At 35.9% G+C, this 20,147-nt stretch overlaps 1 protein-coding gene across 3 annotated transcripts in view; it reads left to right on the top strand.

Annotated features, from left to right (window-relative positions):
- Positions 1–20,147, top strand: part of LOC117971357 (IQ motif and SEC7 domain-containing protein 1-like) — a 161,294-nt gene that overhangs the window by 27,477 nt on the left and 113,670 nt on the right. For 2 of the 3 annotated variants that reach the window (XM_058999839.1, XM_058999845.1), the window contains exons 2-3: positions 5,187–5,216; positions 15,760–15,843. In XM_058999839.1, coding sequence (XP_058855822.1) covers positions 5,187–5,216; positions 15,760–15,843 — 114 coding nt within the window. The remainder of the gene's footprint in view (positions 1–5,186; positions 5,217–15,759; positions 15,844–20,147) is intronic. The other variant, XM_058999840.1, reaches the window with a different exon arrangement.

Genomic DNA, 20,147 nt, shown 5'->3' with positions numbered 1-20,147 from the left:
CATCCCCGTGCTCATATACAAACACACACTTTACTCTGCATGTGAAGTGATTGTGCACATTTTATATCACCCCGTGCTACATAACCCACAGTCCGTGCACCAACACATACACACCACATAAAACACAAAAATACGCACAGGGGCAGGGCTCCCCGCCACGCAAAGTTATTAAAACAAAAATCTAATGCATGTGAGTCTCTTTAAGGTACTTCTGTCTGCAAAAATATATATGAAATGGCAGGAAAAGCCCTGTTTTAATGATTTAAACAACAGCAGTAATCTAAATTCACTGCCATTTAGACCAATTGCATAGATTATGTTAAACTTGTACTAATGAACCATGTCATAATTAATAAACTGTATCAATTTCCAAGACATTTCAATAAACCTGCTTCTTACTAAGCTATGCTAATGTATTATCCCATGATGACATACTCCAGTATTGTGACAGAATATATGCTGCACGCATGTAACTTCCAAGGTCTTCCAAGGTCTTCCTTTGGTCTGCTTGTTTGCAGATGAAACAAGCACAGTTCTCTCCAGATGTGCAGACAGTAACATCATTAATAGCTTTATCCAAAGAGCGTTACAAAGGCTCTTGCCTGCCTCCCATCCAGCATGCTTGTGATGCACGTGGATCAATAAATACTGTAGTTAATTGGCAACAGATGGAAATCATGTATCTCTTCTATGGTATAGCTGTAGTCTACCACTGGAGCCCTGTCTTGTGGAGATTAACCCTGTATCCTGTTACTATCTGCTACTGACAACCTAGTTTATCCCTTGTGCTAATCTGATTTCGTTATTCTTGGTCTCTCTCAAGAAGATCTCTGCAAACTCAAGGAAGTTTCTGGTTTCAATGTGTGTGCCGCTCACAGCATGATCACTAGCCTTCACCCCCTTCTCCCTTTATGGAACAAATAATCTTTAACAATCTTAATCTTTTATTTTTTTTACAGTAATTCAGTATTTCTACAAATTGCATCTGTGTTTACATAATGCCCTCTCTGAGCAATATAATATACAATTTTTGTTTCTTACTATGTAGCCTTTTTTAAAAACATAAATGAATACTGCTCTGTGAACCTGCTGGAACACACACAAGCCTTCTTTAAATTGATGTCTGTGTTGACAGCGGTCAGGAGATAGTTATTATGTGTGATAAATCATTAAATCCATAAATATTGGGCAGTACTTAGTGAGTTATGAGCCAGTGGTAAAAGGCCAGGCTTTAGAGCCTGCAGTCCATAAATGTACTGCATAATATTAACCAAGATTTACAGTTTGTACTGGCTTTGGCTAAACAGTTTTTCTTAGAAGAAAAGTTTTATAATGTCTGCTGTATCAGAAAAGAAGCTGCAGTCCCCAGCAAACCTGGTTGAGTGTCATATAATCCCAGAGTAAAGGGCATTGCAACAAATATTGACATCCTCCCATCATCCCTTTGAAACTTGCACTGTGTTTAACAAATAAGAAAATAAACAGGTTAGGCACATATACAAGCAGGTGACTTCAGTATAGCTCGTAAGGTACATCTCGCACTGCACATGATATAGCCAGCTGGCTCATGTCTGCAGTATACTGTAAAGCCATAAATATTTGCAAGCCTTTTATTATGTGTTTTTCACGCAAACACTTTTGGCATGAAATCAAATTCCACTAACAATACATACTTCATATATTGCAACAGGTCGCCAACGTTTCTGGAGCAAAATAGGTTTTATAGGTGTGATTCATCAAATGTTTTGGTCGCAAATATTTATGGTTTTACAGTAGCCCACAGTACGTTGGAACAAGACAGTCGATTGCAATGTTAGTGCAGCGGGTACCCTTCGTGCTACAGGCACACAGTGTGCTCTCCGCATGGCTCCTTCCAGGTCAGCCTGAAGCAGTTAGCAGATATCAGAGATTGTTTGTCTGTTGAGGCAAACTTGCTGCATACATTGTGTGTCAGACAGGCTCAGAAAAGACAGATGACTTCTAAATATTTGGGGACGTTGCTAAATAAGGCCCAATGTGCTTTATTAGTTCTTAACATTTTGTATGATTGAGTGTTGTATTAGTGCTTAATATCCTGCTAATGTTGCAGTTTCAGTACTGTGGATGGTGTGAGATTAGAGTAGCAGAGATATTAATAATTTCTTAAAGTTTTAGTTGGCAGCTTCGCACATTTTCTAAAAGTAATTGCTATGCATTTCAGCGATTGAAAATTACTATATGGCAAATGTGAACGCACTGTAATAGAAATTTTGTACACTGTCATTTCTATAATTAAGTTATTAGGGTATGAAGTACATAAGGTGATATGGTGTGTATATATATATGTATATATATTTATATATATATATATATATATATATATATATATATATATATATATATATTCCATTCCATTCCATCTAGAGAAAATTACCATATTGTGTCAGGCAGAGCCAAACAGATCATTATTTCATTATTTTATCTCTTCTCCAGATTGGGATGCAGTAAACTACCACAATACATTCTTAATAAATGAAGATAAAGAGCCTGAATATTTGGTGGGCACTACTGTATTTAGATTGTAGGTAAAACACTTTTAATGGTATTGTATTGTATTGTATCGTTTTCCAATAGAACAGCACACTGTAGTACATACCATTACCAATATTTACAAGAAGAACAAAAAGCATTTGTGTCCAGAATGAATTAAAGACTTTCATACTGCAAGGAAACGACTAGCAAAAACTAAAGGTCAACCTCGCTGGCCTGGTTTTACAGACTGCTTCATAAGACCCTGTATCCAGAACAGTGCTTGTTTCTACTCCCACTTCTGTGCATAGTTAGCTAACAAGGAGCTGGCATAAATTATTTCTTATTCCTCCAGTTAATTTAGTAGTTCTTTCCTTTTTGCGATACACTAATAGACCACTTTTCCTGATTGCTCAACCACCCATTTCCCCCCCAAAAATGCCTGTAATTAAAATAATAACACACAGCATCGGTTTGGTAAGTTTTGAGATGGAGTCGAAAGCAGTGATTCAGAGGGATGTAAATGACAATATGTGGTGTACATTTTTTGCTTTAATTTATCTTTCTTTATGTTAAAAATTCCTCTGCTACGGAAAATATGTATTTTCTTGCATCTGCTTGTGTTGTGTAGGGGTAATACTTTTAGCTTGTGATGATGAGGTCTCCTTTTATACCACTGACATATCATATTCCATTCCATGTCTTTTACGACCCATCACTCATAGTTATAGAAACCCAGGAATGAACAGCCATTGGGGGCTGTAGTGCTGCTCATTTTGCAGCCTTAGGGCTATGCTGCTGCAGTATTGTAATCCTACAAAGTGAGTCTTTCTTCTTCCAGCTCTTGAGTGGGAAGGAGACTAGACATACACTATTAACTGTGCTGTAAATTAGGAGGGCTGTTAAATGTGGAGGTAAAGCAATCACGCAAGCAAAGGTTGAGTGAATTTTCAGTTTAAAATCAATGTACTGTGCTGCACTAAATTTAAATTGGTCCGCCCAAAAAAATATCTATTTCAATATGCAGGTAGATTTATATTCACTTTCTGCTTTCATGTACTGTACATTTTCATATTTAATTCAGAGACGAGTTTTCCATTGCTGAATTTTAACCACATTAAAAATATGACTGCTAATAAACTACAGCATCTGAATATATAATATATTTATATATAATTAGCCTGCTCTATACAGTGCTGGTGACCTGTTTTACTCAGAAGACAGAGGTTAAAGGAACAGAACTTTTCAAGCGGATGGTCTTGTGAGCGTATGTGTGTGTCCAGTGATTTGATTTAATAGTTTTTTAATACGTAATGTTTCTTCAGTTACAGCCATTATGAGCCTTGCATGTAAAAGGATTTAAGGATTTAGTCCTCGTTCAATTTAAACTAGGAACTCTGACAGGACTGTATCTCGGAGGTAGTGTTATGAATAATGTGAAGATGTTGAAGTCCAGAGCAGTTTAAGAGGCAGACATTCAGGCATGAATATTACAGGTCTCAATCACGTTCAGATACTGTAAATAGCAGGGGTCTGAGGCTGCATATGGGAATTCCATTTTATGAAAACTTACCCTCTTAGAAATGCTGCAATGCTTCTGCACATGAAACTGAGCCTGAATGGCTTCTCATTGTTAAACCAGAATAATGGAACATTGTGTAAAGACTGTTGCAAGAAAAGAGTGGTCTATCAATGTACTCTAACTCAGCATTTAGTAGAAGTAAATAAACATAATTTGTATTAAGATGTTTTCATTATCTGTATTGTTTGTCAACCAGGACTATGCCCATGTGGTTTATGGTCCATGAGATAGAGTATAAATGTCGAGATTTTATTGCATGGCGACTGTTGAATATAAGTAAGGATACTTAACGTGGTGTCCTGGCCAAATTAACCAAAACACCACACATGTTGTATGGGGACAGTACCACTTCGAACACACACCAAGAGCTTACCTGTAATAAGTATGTTCAAATTAAATTGCTCAAGCCAAGAAATGGTTTTAATAATAGTGATTATAGTCTTCAGTATGATGACTGATTTTCCCATGGCACCTTCACAGGGACTACACCAGTGATGCCAGAATACCACAAAGACGCAGTTTCCCATTAGACAGCCCCTTTGCAATACAGTATAGAGCATTCTAGCCCTACACATTTTGAATACCCAAGTAATCGAATGCTAGTCCAAGAACAATCACAGTAAAACATGGGGGTTATTGATTTTTTCCTCTTGTAATTATCATGGCATGAATAACAGGCTGCAATACATAAAACTACGTACACTACTAAGTGAGGACCACGTGCCCCCCAAAGAAATAACTTATGATTAGCATATTCGGCCATTGCTTTACAGATGAATTGTAGCTAAGTAAAGTGTAAAAATAATATTGGCTCAATTCTGATTTTATTTTCAGTACTTGAGTAATCTAACTAAGCCCTAGTTTATAGCTGTTTTAAAACAGGTGGGCTATGTAGGTGTGTGTTGTCAAAATGCATTATACTGTAGATATTTGGTATAGTACAGTACTTCTATAACCTAGGTTATCCCCTCTTTTTATTATTAGAATGTGTTTCTTCACACGACATTGAAATCAAGAGGTCAAGATGCAACCACTTGTAAGTGGCTTCCCTGTTTACATTTTGGCTGATTTTATCTCTCTTTTTTCTGCTTTGCAGGTGTGAAGGTGAAAGCTCAAGAGGTGTCAGGTATGTATTTAATTCCTTTCTCCTAATATGTCCCAGTATTCCCTCTGGATGTGCTGATTTGATGAAACCATTTGTTCTGCCATTCCAGTTGACTGATTTGGAACCAAATTGTTGAGGAACTGTGCTTTGAATTTTAAAAGGCCTTGTGAGAAAATGCATTTGACCAGTCTTGTGTTTCAGTGTTCCATTTGGGTTTTGATTACCCATGACATTATTGGAATATAAATCATTTACATTGATGCAAGTACTGTACATTGTTATGTCACAATCTGAATTAATGTCCTTCAGTAGCAGGGTAGTTTATACACTGTACAGTGCTTACAGGCTATTTCAATAGGAGACCCACCACTGTGTATTGACTATCAGTACACAGAGCTTATTTAAGGACGTACAACAGAATTTGTCACATTTCCAAAGGTGACTCATAACTGGTAGCACTTTACAATAAGGTCCAGTAATAAACACTTTAATAACCCTTTGTAGATGATTAATACATAGTATATACAATAATATTTATAATGCAACTTATTAGCGTGGTTATTACTGCTTTATAAGGTCTGCTAATAAACACTTTGTTAAGCATTTATTAATGATTAATAGATGCTACATAAATATGAAAGAGCAAGCTATACATATCTATAAAGCCATTTATAAATGAGGGTTAATTTAAACAAATTCAGATGTTGTTCCACTTAGTAAAGACATGGAGAAATGTATTTTATATAATAGCAAATAGTGAATATCTTTTGTTTGCATGGCTGTCTTCACCAAAAAATGTTTAAATAACCAACAGAATCTGTGCCAGAATATTCTGTAACAGAGAGGAAAAAAGAAATGTTATGAACACAGTAGCTTTTGATTCATACAGTAGCGCAGGTTGATAGAAAGTCAGTGTCAGTGTGGGTAGATATGGTCTTCAAATCTGGTATGGCAGACCTCAATTAGTCTTGACCTATAAACTAATTTTACAACAGTCAGTCCAGCTCATGACAGCCCCTAATTTAGCAGCCATTCCGCTCAGTATTGTATTGGGGGGGAAATGTAGAAAGTGGAAATCATTTTTGAAAAAGACTAAATGGCAGTGAGCAAGTTCAGCAGCTGACAATCCTCTTTACCCTGTACTGCCTTAGAAGGGATGCATATCCCATATCCCATATCAGAACGTTTAACACGACTGTCTTGATGTTAACGACTTTGTCAGTTAACATCAGTTGTGCTGACCGTTTTTCAAATGCTCCGCACATATCGTCGGTCGGATTGTGATTTGGTAATTGCATTCTGTATGCTGCTGAGCTAATTGCTTTTTGACAACTTATCCATTACAAGGACAGAAGACTTCAGTCTTCAGTAATGCTAGGCAGTGTTCCTACAGTGATTAAAAAGAAGAAAAGAATTAGTGTGTCTTTTTATTATTCCAGTGACATTCATACTGGGGAACGTGTTAGTTATCCTTTAATTAATTCTCATTAATAGTACAATTCTCAGGATGTATAAAACACCTTGAGAAACTGTAGTACACATATTTGTTAATACAGAAATGTTTTGCAACAGGTAATTTGCAGGCTGCAGTGCTGTACATGTGACTCCTACAATGCTAGATAAACTACATTAGTATTTCCCATCCTGTGTTTTTTTTTTTTTTTAATGGAAGGTCTGTTGGAGGTTTAAGACATAGGACAATAATAACACAGCACAAATTGTTCTAGCCAAGGATAATCCCTGGTCTCCCTGTCAATTTATTAACCTGTGAAATGTCCTGTTGTTGTATTGTATTTGAGTCTGCTGTTCCTGTCCTGATTACCTACAGTAAATAGCTCTTCAAAAAAAATCCACCAGTGCTGTTAATGCTGTGTAACTAGGGTTACCATATGGCTCCAGATTAACCGGACGCTTTGAGACAGACCGGGATTTCAAAATTCCCCCTAAATTGAAAGTAATTCACGTATAAATGAGCTCCACCTTTGCTGAGATTAATCCTGCTGTGGTGGAATTGCTTGGGTGCAGCAAACAAGTCACACGGATCAGCTGCTTCTGATCAGATCTTAATGAACGAATAGCTAATTTATCGATAGAGCAACGAGATGATGATGTGATTGTATTTGCAGAATAATATGGGCGATTGAATTTTAACAAACAGAAAAAAATAGCGACTGGCTGCAATTCATTCTTGGTATAATACAATTATTTGACGCGCCTGCGGGTATTTAAGCACCATTATTAATTGTAGCTAAGGATGGTTCATTTACACCTTCATTTATTTCAGTTTAGGGGCAAGTTTGAAATCCTGTTCTGTCTCATAGCGTCCGGTTAATCAGGAGCCACATGGTAACCCTAGTGTAACAGGTTTTGTAAAGAAGTGAAAAGAGAATTTTAAAAGGGTGATATCCTGATAACAAACACTCATAGGGTTGATATTATCAAACTATCGGTCTAATCCCTTAAACGTTCAACTGCAGTTGCTTTTGTTCAACGATTTCAGTTTGCTCTTTGACTTTGTTATCAACATTCCTTTACTTCCAGTGTGGTTTAATATTTTTACATTTGCTTTTCATTGACAAATTGATTTAGATGGCGTTGGAAATTGTCTGAGGTTGAATTGTTTTCTACAGTAAACAATATGTGACACTATGTTTTCTCCCAAAAAAACATTATGCATGTATAAAATAGTTTTTCTAGTATTACGAAATAGATCTGCTTTGAGTGTTTTATAGTTATGGATGAAACTGTATTTGCAACACAGGCATAATAAAAACATCTAAAGGTAAACCTCATATACAGTACCGAATATATTTACAGCAAACTGGATCTTTGGAAATGATGCAGAATTTCAGGAGGAATAAAAATAATGTTTTTGAAAATCGTAAAAGATGGTCTTTATAAAAAGCTTAGGTGTGTCTATTGTAAGCTCATAGAAAAGCCTGGAATGACTCAAGCTGATATACTGTACAATGGGAGTCTTGTGTAAAAGCTGTTTTCAATGCTATGGGACCCAATACCTTTTGATAGGATGGGTGGTTAATGTAACTCCCACTTGCACAGATAGGTGCTTGTTTTCACAGAGAGCATTCTGTCAAAGGGATCTTCACTGATGAGCAACATAATGATCTTCAAGGGCAATAATTCTGTTGTTATCTTCGAGACCAAAGATGCTGGTGTGAAAGGTCAAAGTATGATGTGAAAGTGAATTGAATAGAATAGTATACAATGCTGTATTTCTTTTTTAGACTGGCTACAGTACATGGCTACATTGATATGAAACTCAGCTAAGGAAATGAAAGCCTATTTAGGTTTAACCAATACAAAAATAAAAATTAAAAATGATCAGGTATTGCTTCTCCAATACAGATATTAAATTGAAGTTCCATTTCTCTTTTTCTGAATTTCCTCAATTAGTTTCCGCTTTTGAAATCCAATAGCTTTTTTTGTTTGTATTTTCTTATTTAACAAATATTCAATGCTAAAGTCTGTGTTTTTTATGAATATGATGACTTGCTGGTAATGGTTAAACAATTAGGTGTAAACGCAGTCATTTCCAATCAGTCTGCTTGTTCAGTGACAGCATGATTCTCCTTCTTCAACCAAAGCGAAGGTTCATTGTCATTCATTTTTTAACAGTATTGAACTTGGTATGCTATAAATAGCACGACTGTGTGATAGGATAGATTACTTGAAAGTAAAGGCACTGGCTGGTCAATAAGCTGTTTAAAAATGAACTGTAATACAAAATAGGTGAAAGAGTAATGTGTTTCATCAGCTGTGTCATTAAAGAAAATACAGTATAGCTGCAAATTAATGCATAAATCAGATGCTGAAGCTGAGTTTAGCTGTAATACATTTACTATGAATGTATAAAGTAAACAATGAATGAAGCTGTATACAGAATAATTAGAGATGAATTACCGAAAAGCAGTTGAAGCAGTGGCTTGTTGAACTTATTCACACTTTCCTTTGTTTTGCCTTTCCTTTTTCATTTATAGGGTTTCTAAAAATGATCAGCTTTATCTGGCAGCCCTGAATTCCTTTCTGTAACAAGTAAGGTAAACAATGTCAGGGATCTTGAAAAACAAGAATCCAATCTATTCTAGGGGAGTTTATAAATAATAATAATAATCCACATGCATCTGGAATGTACAGCAGCTGCATGGGTTTGCAATTACATCCTAGTCTTTATAATATTACGAGTCACCCGTACTGTTCAATACCTGTATCTGTTACCCTTGCAGTTTGAAATCTTGGTAGAAAAAGTGGTTGCAGTCTTTTTTTTTTTTTTTAAATATCCAGCCACCCTGTACATAACAAAAGCTCAAACCAATTTAACATAAAATGTATTAGATTGGAATTTGTAACATTTAAATTACATTCGGTAGTCTTTCATACACGTACGCTTGCAAATACACCTTTTTTTTTTTGCAGAATGTTTAGTGGTTGCCGTAGCAGTTCATACATACAAGATTTGCGGTTGTAATTCTGGTTAATTTCCATTTTATTTCACCAGGAGAGAACTCTTGAGATTGTGAAATCCCATTTCTAACAGTGACCTGGCAAGATTGCAGTAGCACACATACCCAGACATAGTACACGGTCACGGTCAGGCCTCAAAGCTGTCACGACTTGTGACAAATGTGTTGCCAAAATAATAGACCAGTCAACATGTATTTGGAAGTCAATCTGTAAAATACTGTGACTGCAAGACTATTACAAATTACCTGTGACGAGAGGATGAGAAAGATATGGGGTGGTTATGTTGTCTGTTGGCAAGTAACTCATCTCATCAGGTCATTTTTTCAGACTGCCTTTCTTTCATGGCTAACATAATAAAATGATCAGAAGAATAGTCCTAAATTATAGCCTGTCTGGAAATTTGAATGACTACAATAAATTATATATTTTGCTCAACATAAAAGCTTTTATTCCACACATATATGTACATTATATGGTGGTTGTTTACTGAGAAGCATTATGCATTGGTTATCTTACTGCCAGTATTATGGGGAAGAATTTAAGATGGAAACTGTGGCGAGAGTAAGGAAATGGTTGTAGATGGATAATGCAAACTGTTTATAGAGAAATACAAGTGGACATGCTGAATATTCTACAAAGAGGATTGAAAAATAGCATACCTGTCAAGAAAGACTTTCCAGAAAAGATGTGATAGCCAGTGCAGAATGAATACAAAGTGGGGTATACTATATATCAGGCATGCTAAGATAAACATGTCAGATTGCAGAATGCATATGAGGGGATTGTTGCTAATGTAATCATGGATTCTGAATTTACTGCGCTATGATGCTTGAAATTAGATGCCAGAAATCTTAGTAATTTTTGTGAAACTGTTGTATTGCGATATACAGTATGTTTAACAAATAGCAGTAGTGAAAGTTGGCTGTTAAACAGACACAGGGTTTTTGGTAACTGTACCTTTTCACTTCTTTTTAATTTGTTTACTGCACATCTACTGTGTTTTACAATTTGCAGAACAAGAAAAAAAGTAAGCAAGAAAGCAAGTCAGTCCACTTTAAATTCTGCATTGTTGAAGCCTGTGCGAGCGCTATGCTGCCCACGTCTGAAGTCTGAACCTGCCTGTTACTTGAAATTAGCTGATTAGCTAAATTGTGTTGAGATCGGAAAATAGCTAGGTTTCACCTTCAAGTTCTGTAGCCAGATGTAAAGGATTGTAATTGAATCCAAGAGTTTAGTGGTGTCTGTCAATTGTGGCCTAACTGGAAATAAGCCCTTACAGTACTATTTTACTACAGACTTGTGTCCAGTTTGTACTGTTGTTGTTTTTATGAGGTTTTGTGTTGATTATGTACTGTAATATATGTAATCAGTACTAGTTTCTTTGTTTTGTTAAGCTTGAGGATAGCTGAAGCCTATTATCAAGCGTCACATGGTATGTGTTGTATAATTTGTGTACTGTATGCACCAAGTAAAGTCTTGAAACAAGGGGATTACATCAATAGTACATACAGCCTGGAATAGCACTCTTAATAAACAGTGCAGTTCAAGTTTAGTGAATTAAAGAATAGTCTACAGACACACAATATCTTTAGAGATTCTCACAGAATAACTTCCCACATCAATACAAATTGCTTTGCAGTCGGTAAGCCTGTACAGTGATTGAATTTTATGATTTACAGTGTGTGTGTGTGTGTGTGTGTGTTGGTCTAAGAGTTAAAATCTGATCTTCCACAAAGAGAAATGGAAACCTACTGCTAATCAGCCAGCCATTTACAGTATACTCAAGTTTGATCTCCCGACGTCAGTGTGCCAGTATTATTGAGGGATTATACGAGATTGTTGCTCAGTGACACCGGAATATATTGCCTGCTGTCATGTGATGAAGCTATGAAGAAACACTTTGATCTGTTTGCAGACAGTCTACTGTACAGCTTCTACCTATGCACTTTATATGTATTGCTTTTACTCGCGTGTACTGAATAAAGGCATTTGATTTTTAAGGCACTTTACTTTCTTTTACTGTTAATCTTTTCAACTTTGCCTGATTGCTGCCAAAATGGTGTTAAATATGACAGCCTCCTGCTGTAGATGTAGTTTTTTGTCACACTAGTTCGAGCAAGACCCGAAAGATCAAGAATCATTACACAGTGTTAGCAGATAATATACCTTTAATTTCTAACATCATTCCTGGGATAATTAGCTGTACTGTTGGGTGAAATTAATCGTTGCACACTGTAGGCACAGCACTGTGTGTCAATGTTAATAAAACATATTGAGCTTTAATACTGTTGGCTGTATTTTATTACATTGAGCTTTGGTGTCTCTAAATGAAGGAAAACTTGACTGGGGGCATCACAGTTTCTTTTTGGTATACAGATACCAGATACCTGTGTGGTTGTGGATATCAGGAGGCTGTGTGGTCCAGTGGTTAAAGAAACAGGCTTGTAACTAGGAGGTCCCCGGTTCAAATCCCAGCTCAGCCACTGACTCATTGTGTGACCCTGTGCAAGTCACTTAAACTCCTTATGTTCCGTCATTAGGGTGAGACGTTGTTGTAAGTGACTCTGTAACTGATGCATAGTTCACACACTCTGTGATGGTAGTCCACTATGAAAGGCGCTATATAAAAATAAAGATTATTATTATTATTATTATTATTATTATTATTATTATTATTATTATTATTATTATTATTATTATTATTATACCAGTATGTTTTGTTTAAATAGCTCCGCTTAGAAAGGTGTAAATGCTGCAAGGTTCTGTGTTTGATTCTTACTGGTGATGCTGCCATCACCACCACCAGTTAGTTAATGGAATGCAAAAAAAAAAAAACCGAAATACATACATAAATAAATAAATAGCCTGAAACAACCCAATAGCTATTTGTGATAGAAACTTTCTTGACTAAATAAGTAATTTTGAACCCACATACCATTCAGGGTTTGGTAAACAGACTTATATAACACAGAACCTGCATTCCAGCGATAACAGAAAGCTTTACAGAAACATGGAAGAAATCACCCTGGGGTTTAGCCTCTTGACATCAAGGATTATTACTGTGAGCTGTGGGTCGCTAAGGTGCAAAGCTGATTTGTCCTTGAGTTGTGTTTACACAGATGACTAGTTATTTTAAAACTTAGGTACATTTTGATACAGTCCCTGTAAATAAACATCAGGCCCCTACAGACACAGGTACTGTAAGTTACCCTTTCTTTTTATCTTCATGGCGTGAATTAGTGCAAACAACAGATTTTATTTTATTTACTGCACTGAATTTTCAGTATAGTAAGATTGGGCTGATGATAAAATGTGCCTTTTCCATTGCTGAGTATCCATGGTTAACTATGAGGATCTACAGTACATAAAATAAATATGAATAACCATTGGAAATTAATAATTGAATAACTAAAAACCTGCAGTCAATGGAATGGGCTTCCATTCAATTAGCTTTTACATTAGTCATGGCTTCTGCTAAAATAAGAGAATTAGTGAACGCTTTTGCAGTAAATAGGATTCCGATATTGGGAGTATTTCACAGCTGTAACAGAATAATTTGTTTAATGTGATGAAGAGTAGATAACTTTGCATTGGAGTTGTTTAATTTAATTGGATCACAAACCTCTAGGTTTTCCATAAAGGGTATAACAAAGTCTGCAGAATCCCTATTGAAAACCATGCAATAGCTACATTTTCCAAATGAAAAGGGCAGATTAATAACGTGACCAAATATATAATCTTGAGTTTCTGATGATTAGTTAATACTATAAAGGGGTGAAGGTGAAGGCATTGTGCAGACACCCTGTATTTTGTTCATAGTGGCATTTGCATAATATTGCATTACTCACAAAAACAGCCATTCGATCTGTGTATTTCTCACTATAGCTTGTAAATATTAAAACCTAACATTAAAACACTAATAGAACCAGATATGTTTCTTACATATTTCCTCTTCGGTCATGATTTTTTTTTTTTTTTTTTAGAAATTTTAAAACAGTTTGTGTGAACTCTTATGGACTTTGAGAAGTTGCCCTGCCAAAATTTAAAAAAAAAACAACAACATATATGCATTATAAAATAGATACTTAGATGGGAAACTTTAATGTGGTACAGTCGGGCACACAGTGGCTGAAGGGGTTATACCCCTTCCCCAGGATTAATGTAAACTGGACACATGGCATTCACCAGTGAAGCAGTTAAGACTTCTGATTGCTTTTGTCTTTGCTCTGTAGTCTTCCTGAGTGTATTGTAAAGGCATGACACATAAACATATAGACATAAGAGTATCTACTAAAATACTTACCCTAGCACAGTTTTTAAATCATTTAAACCCATGTTTTACAGGGTTGTGTAAAAGAGATACCTGTTAGGTTTTCTGTTGTGATGATAGTTTTAATAGCAGAAGGGTGCTGGTTGTAAAATGCTCCTTAGTTACTGCAGAGGTCCAGGAGAGTTTTAATAAAGGCAGAATTAGCATGTTTTGTCATTCTGTTTCGACCACATAACGTTGATGTCACACCAGGGACTGTCGTCAGCTATTTGGCACAAACAGGAATGGGTTTTTGATGAAAGTTTAAAGGCATTGCAATTGTTAGAGCTGTGACATTTTTTAAATTGGAGATTACACTAGCAATACAATTGCTATGCAGATGTTTACACAGGTGTTTTTTTTTTTAGTCAAGTTCCAATATCGTTGTTGTCCACTAAACCTTTACCTTATCAATTTCACTTTGTTTTAACCATTTCAATGCATGGTCTTGGTACCATTTGCTCTAGTTACAGGGTATTCAGTCTACTTTACCTTATAAATTCCCATGTATCATACTTCTCTGAATAGATTTCCAGCTACTAAACACTGAAATACTGTACTTGTTGTTCTCTGTCAGCTCTTTGCTTTTTTATTGTGGAATAAAATTGGATTTGCTTTCCTCATTTCATCTGGGACTTTAACATTTCACTGTGCAAGTAAAAGCTATACTACGGTCACAGCTGGCATGTTTTAACAAAATGATTCTGTATGATGATAATGTGGAAAGTCCATAGGTCAAAGAAATGTACTCTTCTTAAGGATTACAATGCTGCTTCAGTATAAAAGTTATCAATCCATAAAATTTACAACAAAAAAGTTGTAAAAAAATGTAAAACTGATTGCTACTTAATGACTTATTCACTTAAATATTTAGTAAACAAGTTCATAGAAGTGGGAGTAGGGAGGCCACCTCCTGAGGGACAAAAAACGAGACCGAACGGAAAAGGGGGGCGGGGTTATGGTACTGGCATGTAGTGTCCTGGGAAGGCATATTGAATTCCCGGGACACCTTTCTCAAAACCGGGATGATGCAGGGTCAGGTGGCAAACCTAACTGGGAGTGAACTGGCTACAAAAATGTACTCTTTCACCGCGGTATAAAAAAGGGTCAGACTCATTTGCATGTGTAGTTAATAGCTCTCCTCACACACATTATCTGGTGAATCACAGCATTGCATTGCAGGATCTACATGTTATGGAAAATGCACAGTCCTTTGTGTAGCAGATTTGTTCAAAGCTGTTGTAACGCGAGCCATCATTTTCAGAAACATTCATTCTAATGTTTGTTTAGTTCAGATGAGCAAATCTTCGGTTTCTGTCAGTTCTTCCCAGTACAGTATAGGAAGTAGCTCTATTACTGTACATGTGTCAGTGTTTCTCTGGAGTCCTGGTTCTGTTGCTTGACTGCGGCTGGGCTTCCACTGAATAGAGCTTAATTTTGTCTTCTTTGAAACTGTGAATTGTGTTGCTACAAGAATCCTGCTCATTAGGAAACCTGCCACCACACTTCGTAAAACAAATACTTGTATTTGTGTACATCTCATTATAACCAGTAACCTGTAAATATGCAAAACGAATGACATGACTATTGTGTAGCAGATTTGTTGACTTTTCTTATGATATGTTTACAAAAAATAAAAGGCAAGCGAGACTGGATACACCCAGTTTCAAGCTGACACCCTCTTCCTTTATCATACTCAGAATAAGAATCCACCAGTTCTCTGTAGCGATTTTATGAGCTGAATCTGTTTTTATCTTCTTTTTTCCCTTAAAGAAGACACACTTCTTTACCAACTGAAGTCAAGGAACCACCAGACAGAAGAATGTATCCCTGTAGCAGGTGGAAGTCTACATCTGGGTAATGTCAGTCTTTCTACATTTTTTCATTGAGCTGTGCAGCAAGCCATGACAATTTTAGATCTATCGACCAATGGAAATCACTTTCATAGTATCAGGGTGATAATAGCACCTCTTAACTGTGGTATAGCAAAGAGGAATTCAACACTGTAGATACTGAGAAGATAGTTCACAATTAGTAAAAACACTGTATCTAATGAAGTGTGTCTTAAAAGCCTGTCTGTGTGACCTCAGGTCTGGATATTGGATGTAAAGTGATGTTAATAGCGTAAATAGAGAGATGCAGCAGGTGTCTCTTTTTCATTGCTGTGTCCCCAAGCAGAGGTCTATACAGTTATGAATTATTTTCAGTGATCTTGGGTCACAGAATGTTGCAGTCTAAGAACGACTGTCTGAAGGTTCTGGTAATTAACCCATTGCTGTTGTATTCGTGGGATTCTTCTCATTGGGTGCACTCCTTTTCATTCGAGCGTTGTCATGTTGGGTTGATGAACATATGGTTGTGTCCGCGTTATATGGAGCACAAAAGAGTATGATTTAGTTTTAAGACCAAAGAATTACTTCCAACTGTTAGTTCCAAATAAAATAAAAACCCAAATAAATCAAAAACACATATTTAAGTAGACAGTATGTTTTCGTTTGTGGTTCCAGTTTCACCATTAGATTTACAGAAAATCCCAAATGGTTATTTTAGATTATATATACTGTATTGGAAACTGGCCCTTTCATTTATATGGATTAATACAGTAAATAGCTTCTATATGTTGAGCAGTGCCTGCTAGCACAATGTGAAGCTTTTTTTCTCCATTATAAAATACTGTCTTTACTGTTTGAACTGCTGGTATTACTATAGCAATCAATACAATTAATAGATGCTTTTGAAATAGTTTTGAAACAGAATGGAACTGATGGTCATAAAGGTGAACTGGTCTGTCTATTCAGTTGTGACGGTGTTGCATCATGTGTAAGTGACTTGTGTTGGTGCTTGTATTTAATTTAGTAAAAATGGCTATAGTGAGTCTGTCCTTGAACATTGCGATTGGTGTGTGAATCTGGAAATTAAAATGTCTATGAATCTATTAAGTGAGAGCTGTGAAATATATGTATATTTTGTTACAAACTCTTGCTTAGCATGTTCTAGAAATCCTATTTAATGTCCCCAAGCAATCTTTTTTTAAATGCCTGTTTAAAATGAGTAATTACCATTGCTGGTTTTAAAAACAGAGAATAGTATTAAATATATTCCAGATATCATGTTGTATTCCTGTTATGTTATATTATGGTGTGTGAGAGAGAGAGTGTGTGTGTGTGTGAGTGTGTGCGATACAGACATGTACAGTATGTAAGCACCAGCAGGCATAGTAATTGATTTGATGTTTCTGTTCCGGTGAAAGGTGAGGGATTAACAGCGCTGGTGATGGAACCCATCTGCTGTCCTCTGCCCTGGTACATCTCAGATGGGCATGGGGCCAAGCTTCTTCACACTGCTGTCAATTTTGTCTGTAGATTTATCTGGAGATGTGTCCATTCACTGAATCGGGAAGGGGATTCATTATCCATCCACCTACAAGAGTGGGTTTCTATTGAGATGCTCATACAGCTGTGAAAACGGGTCTTGATGGAAGTTCAGATAAGTTGTTGTGAGAAGATAAAGTTTGATGCTCATGAAACTGTGTCTTTAACAACAGCTTGGTGGAAAAGTTACATCCATATGAAACTTTTATTTAATCCATCAAAATTGCCTTGAGTTAAAGCTTTATGACTAGGGACCAGTACCCCCTACACTGGTTCATTTAATTTGGTTTGTAATAGGGGGACCTGCCAGTAATCATTTCTTCTTCGTGTCTACAAGATTGTACTCCTACCAGTGGAATGCCGGCTAGTCTTTGAAACTAGCACTGGTGTTAAATCTTTGTTGGACTCTTAACAATCTCCCAAGGCCAATACGAAGTAGTTTTGTCTTAAAAGGAAACTGTATCTAAAACACATGACAAAAGGATTTGACAGAAAACATCAAACCATAATCTGTCAATGCCATTTACAGTATATATTCTTAAAGAATGGAATATACTGTATTTGTCATTTTCACTCAATTTGTTCCATGCTTTTAAGTACAAAGTAGCAAATCAAAGGTCTGTTTTTAAAGCTGAAACTCTTCAAATTAAACTGTCATCTCTCTCACTCTGCATTACGTGCAGTACAGTAGGACAGGCCGCCACTAAACTAACTCGGCTGTATTTCATATGCCTTGATGTTGAACAAGTTACATTTAGGATTTATATAAAAAGATATACAAAGTAATGCATGTGTAATACTGTGCCACAAGAAACAAAGCTCACTTGTGGATACTGTTTACTCAAATCCCACATTTACAGTATTGTTCCCTTCATTGCCAAATGACCTATATATCAGAGGCAGGAATTGTCTATTTCTTTATGCTTTGAACTAATAGCACTGGTTCTATGTGCCCTCAAGTTAAATATGAACATCAAGACATAATATATATCATCTTAAAAAGCATTCATGCACAGCAAAGCTTTTTCCAAAAAGAGGTGCCGACCATAAGGCATGTGTATGTATGTGTGTGTGTGTGTGTGTGTGTGTGTGTGTATGTGTGTATATATATATATATATATATATATATATATATATATATATATATATATATATATATATATATATATATTTCAATGTTAAGATTCCTAGCATTCTAAGTACGGTTGAGCTAGGGGGATATAATCCCTGATATATGGCCTTAGAATCTTTGTAACCGCATCACAAAAACAAACCAAACAAAATCACTCCATCAGCTATTAACAAAATGTCGTTTTAAAGTAAATTTCAACCTTTTTAATAAGATGTCAATTGAGGAACGGCTAAATCAAAACATCTCGGAAAATACGAGCACCTCTGAGATGTCTACAGTCGCTGTAAGTAGTACAGAGAGAAGTACTGTCGGGCAAACTGAACCGGTTTCTTCATCAAGCTCTTCCAAACGTCGCACTGCTTCTGCTGTCCAAGTACTAGGCAACTTTCCCGGAAGCATTTTTAATAACTGCTCGATATCTGGAAATATTCAAATCAATTACCTAGGAAAAGACTATATTTATAGAATGTTCATTTTAGAGTGCTTATGTGGCAGGATAAGTGGCAAAAAAGGAAAACCTAAAAATGCAGTTAAAGTCAATAGAAGTTATAGTTAATTGTGCTGTAACATTGAAGTATATAAGCAATAAGACCCTCCACATTATACAACCGTTTGGTTGTAATATCGCCCTTTACTTCGACTTGGGCCCCATTACCCAAACAGTATAATGCCTGGCAATGCCCTCTGTGTCGGGTCTTATTGCTTATATATATATATATATATATATATATATATATATATATATATATATATATATATATATATATATATTACAGCAAAAGCCTGCAATTTATAAATGATCCATTTGAGCTTTATAAAATATACCAGCGTACATTGCTATAAACTGCTAAAGGTTTTTTTTTTAGTCCCATGCGGTTTACTATTGTATATAAAATGTGCTTTGTCATTTCCCTCAGCGGTTCTTTTAGAGAGTGCATTATTAAGAGTTTTTTTTTTTTAAACTCCTTTTCAATGTCTTATTCATTGGTATTGTGCATGAATCCTTTTTTAATATATCCTGCAGTGAGTAAACAGACAGCATTGCTATCTTGATATCAGATCCAGAATTCTAAGATTCTACAAGATGGGCACCCACAAGAATGAAATAGGAAATGATTCTTATTGATATTAACATGTGGGTACAGGAGGGATTTATAATATAAAGAGGAGTAACAAGGTGATAAATAGCTTAAAGACCCAACACCGCAAAAAAAAAAAAAAAAGAAAACATGAAAAGCAGATTGTGTTTTGCGTTTTAGTAAGCTATATCAAAGAGAAATCATGTTGAAGTAGTCCTGTGTGGCTCTATGCTGACCTGTAGTCACCCACTTTACTGTTCAGCATTGTGATTAGATTGCTCCATCTAATAATTAATTAGATTATACATGCAAATTAAATAGTGCACACTGCTTAGAACAAAGGTGTAGTCGAAGGATTTCTTTCCAGCGACTAATTGCCCTGTTTTGATTTTGTTTCTGGGTAATTACTGTAACATAAACATGCACAGAAGATGTATAGAATATGGAAGCATGTAATTTATAGAACTTGAGCTTGATTGGAATGCAGTAGTTGTAATCTTTTAGGCCAGACAAAAACAAATACTGGCAGGTATGCAAAAACGAGGAAAGCGTGTATTACGCGTGTCTTTTAATATTATG

Source organism: Acipenser ruthenus, chromosome 25, assembly GCF_902713425.1.
Source record: "Acipenser ruthenus chromosome 25, fAciRut3.2 maternal haplotype, whole genome shotgun sequence".
Taxonomy (NCBI): domain Eukaryota; kingdom Metazoa; phylum Chordata; class Actinopteri; order Acipenseriformes; family Acipenseridae; genus Acipenser; species Acipenser ruthenus.
This window is presented reverse-complemented; position numbering and strand designations above follow the sequence as displayed.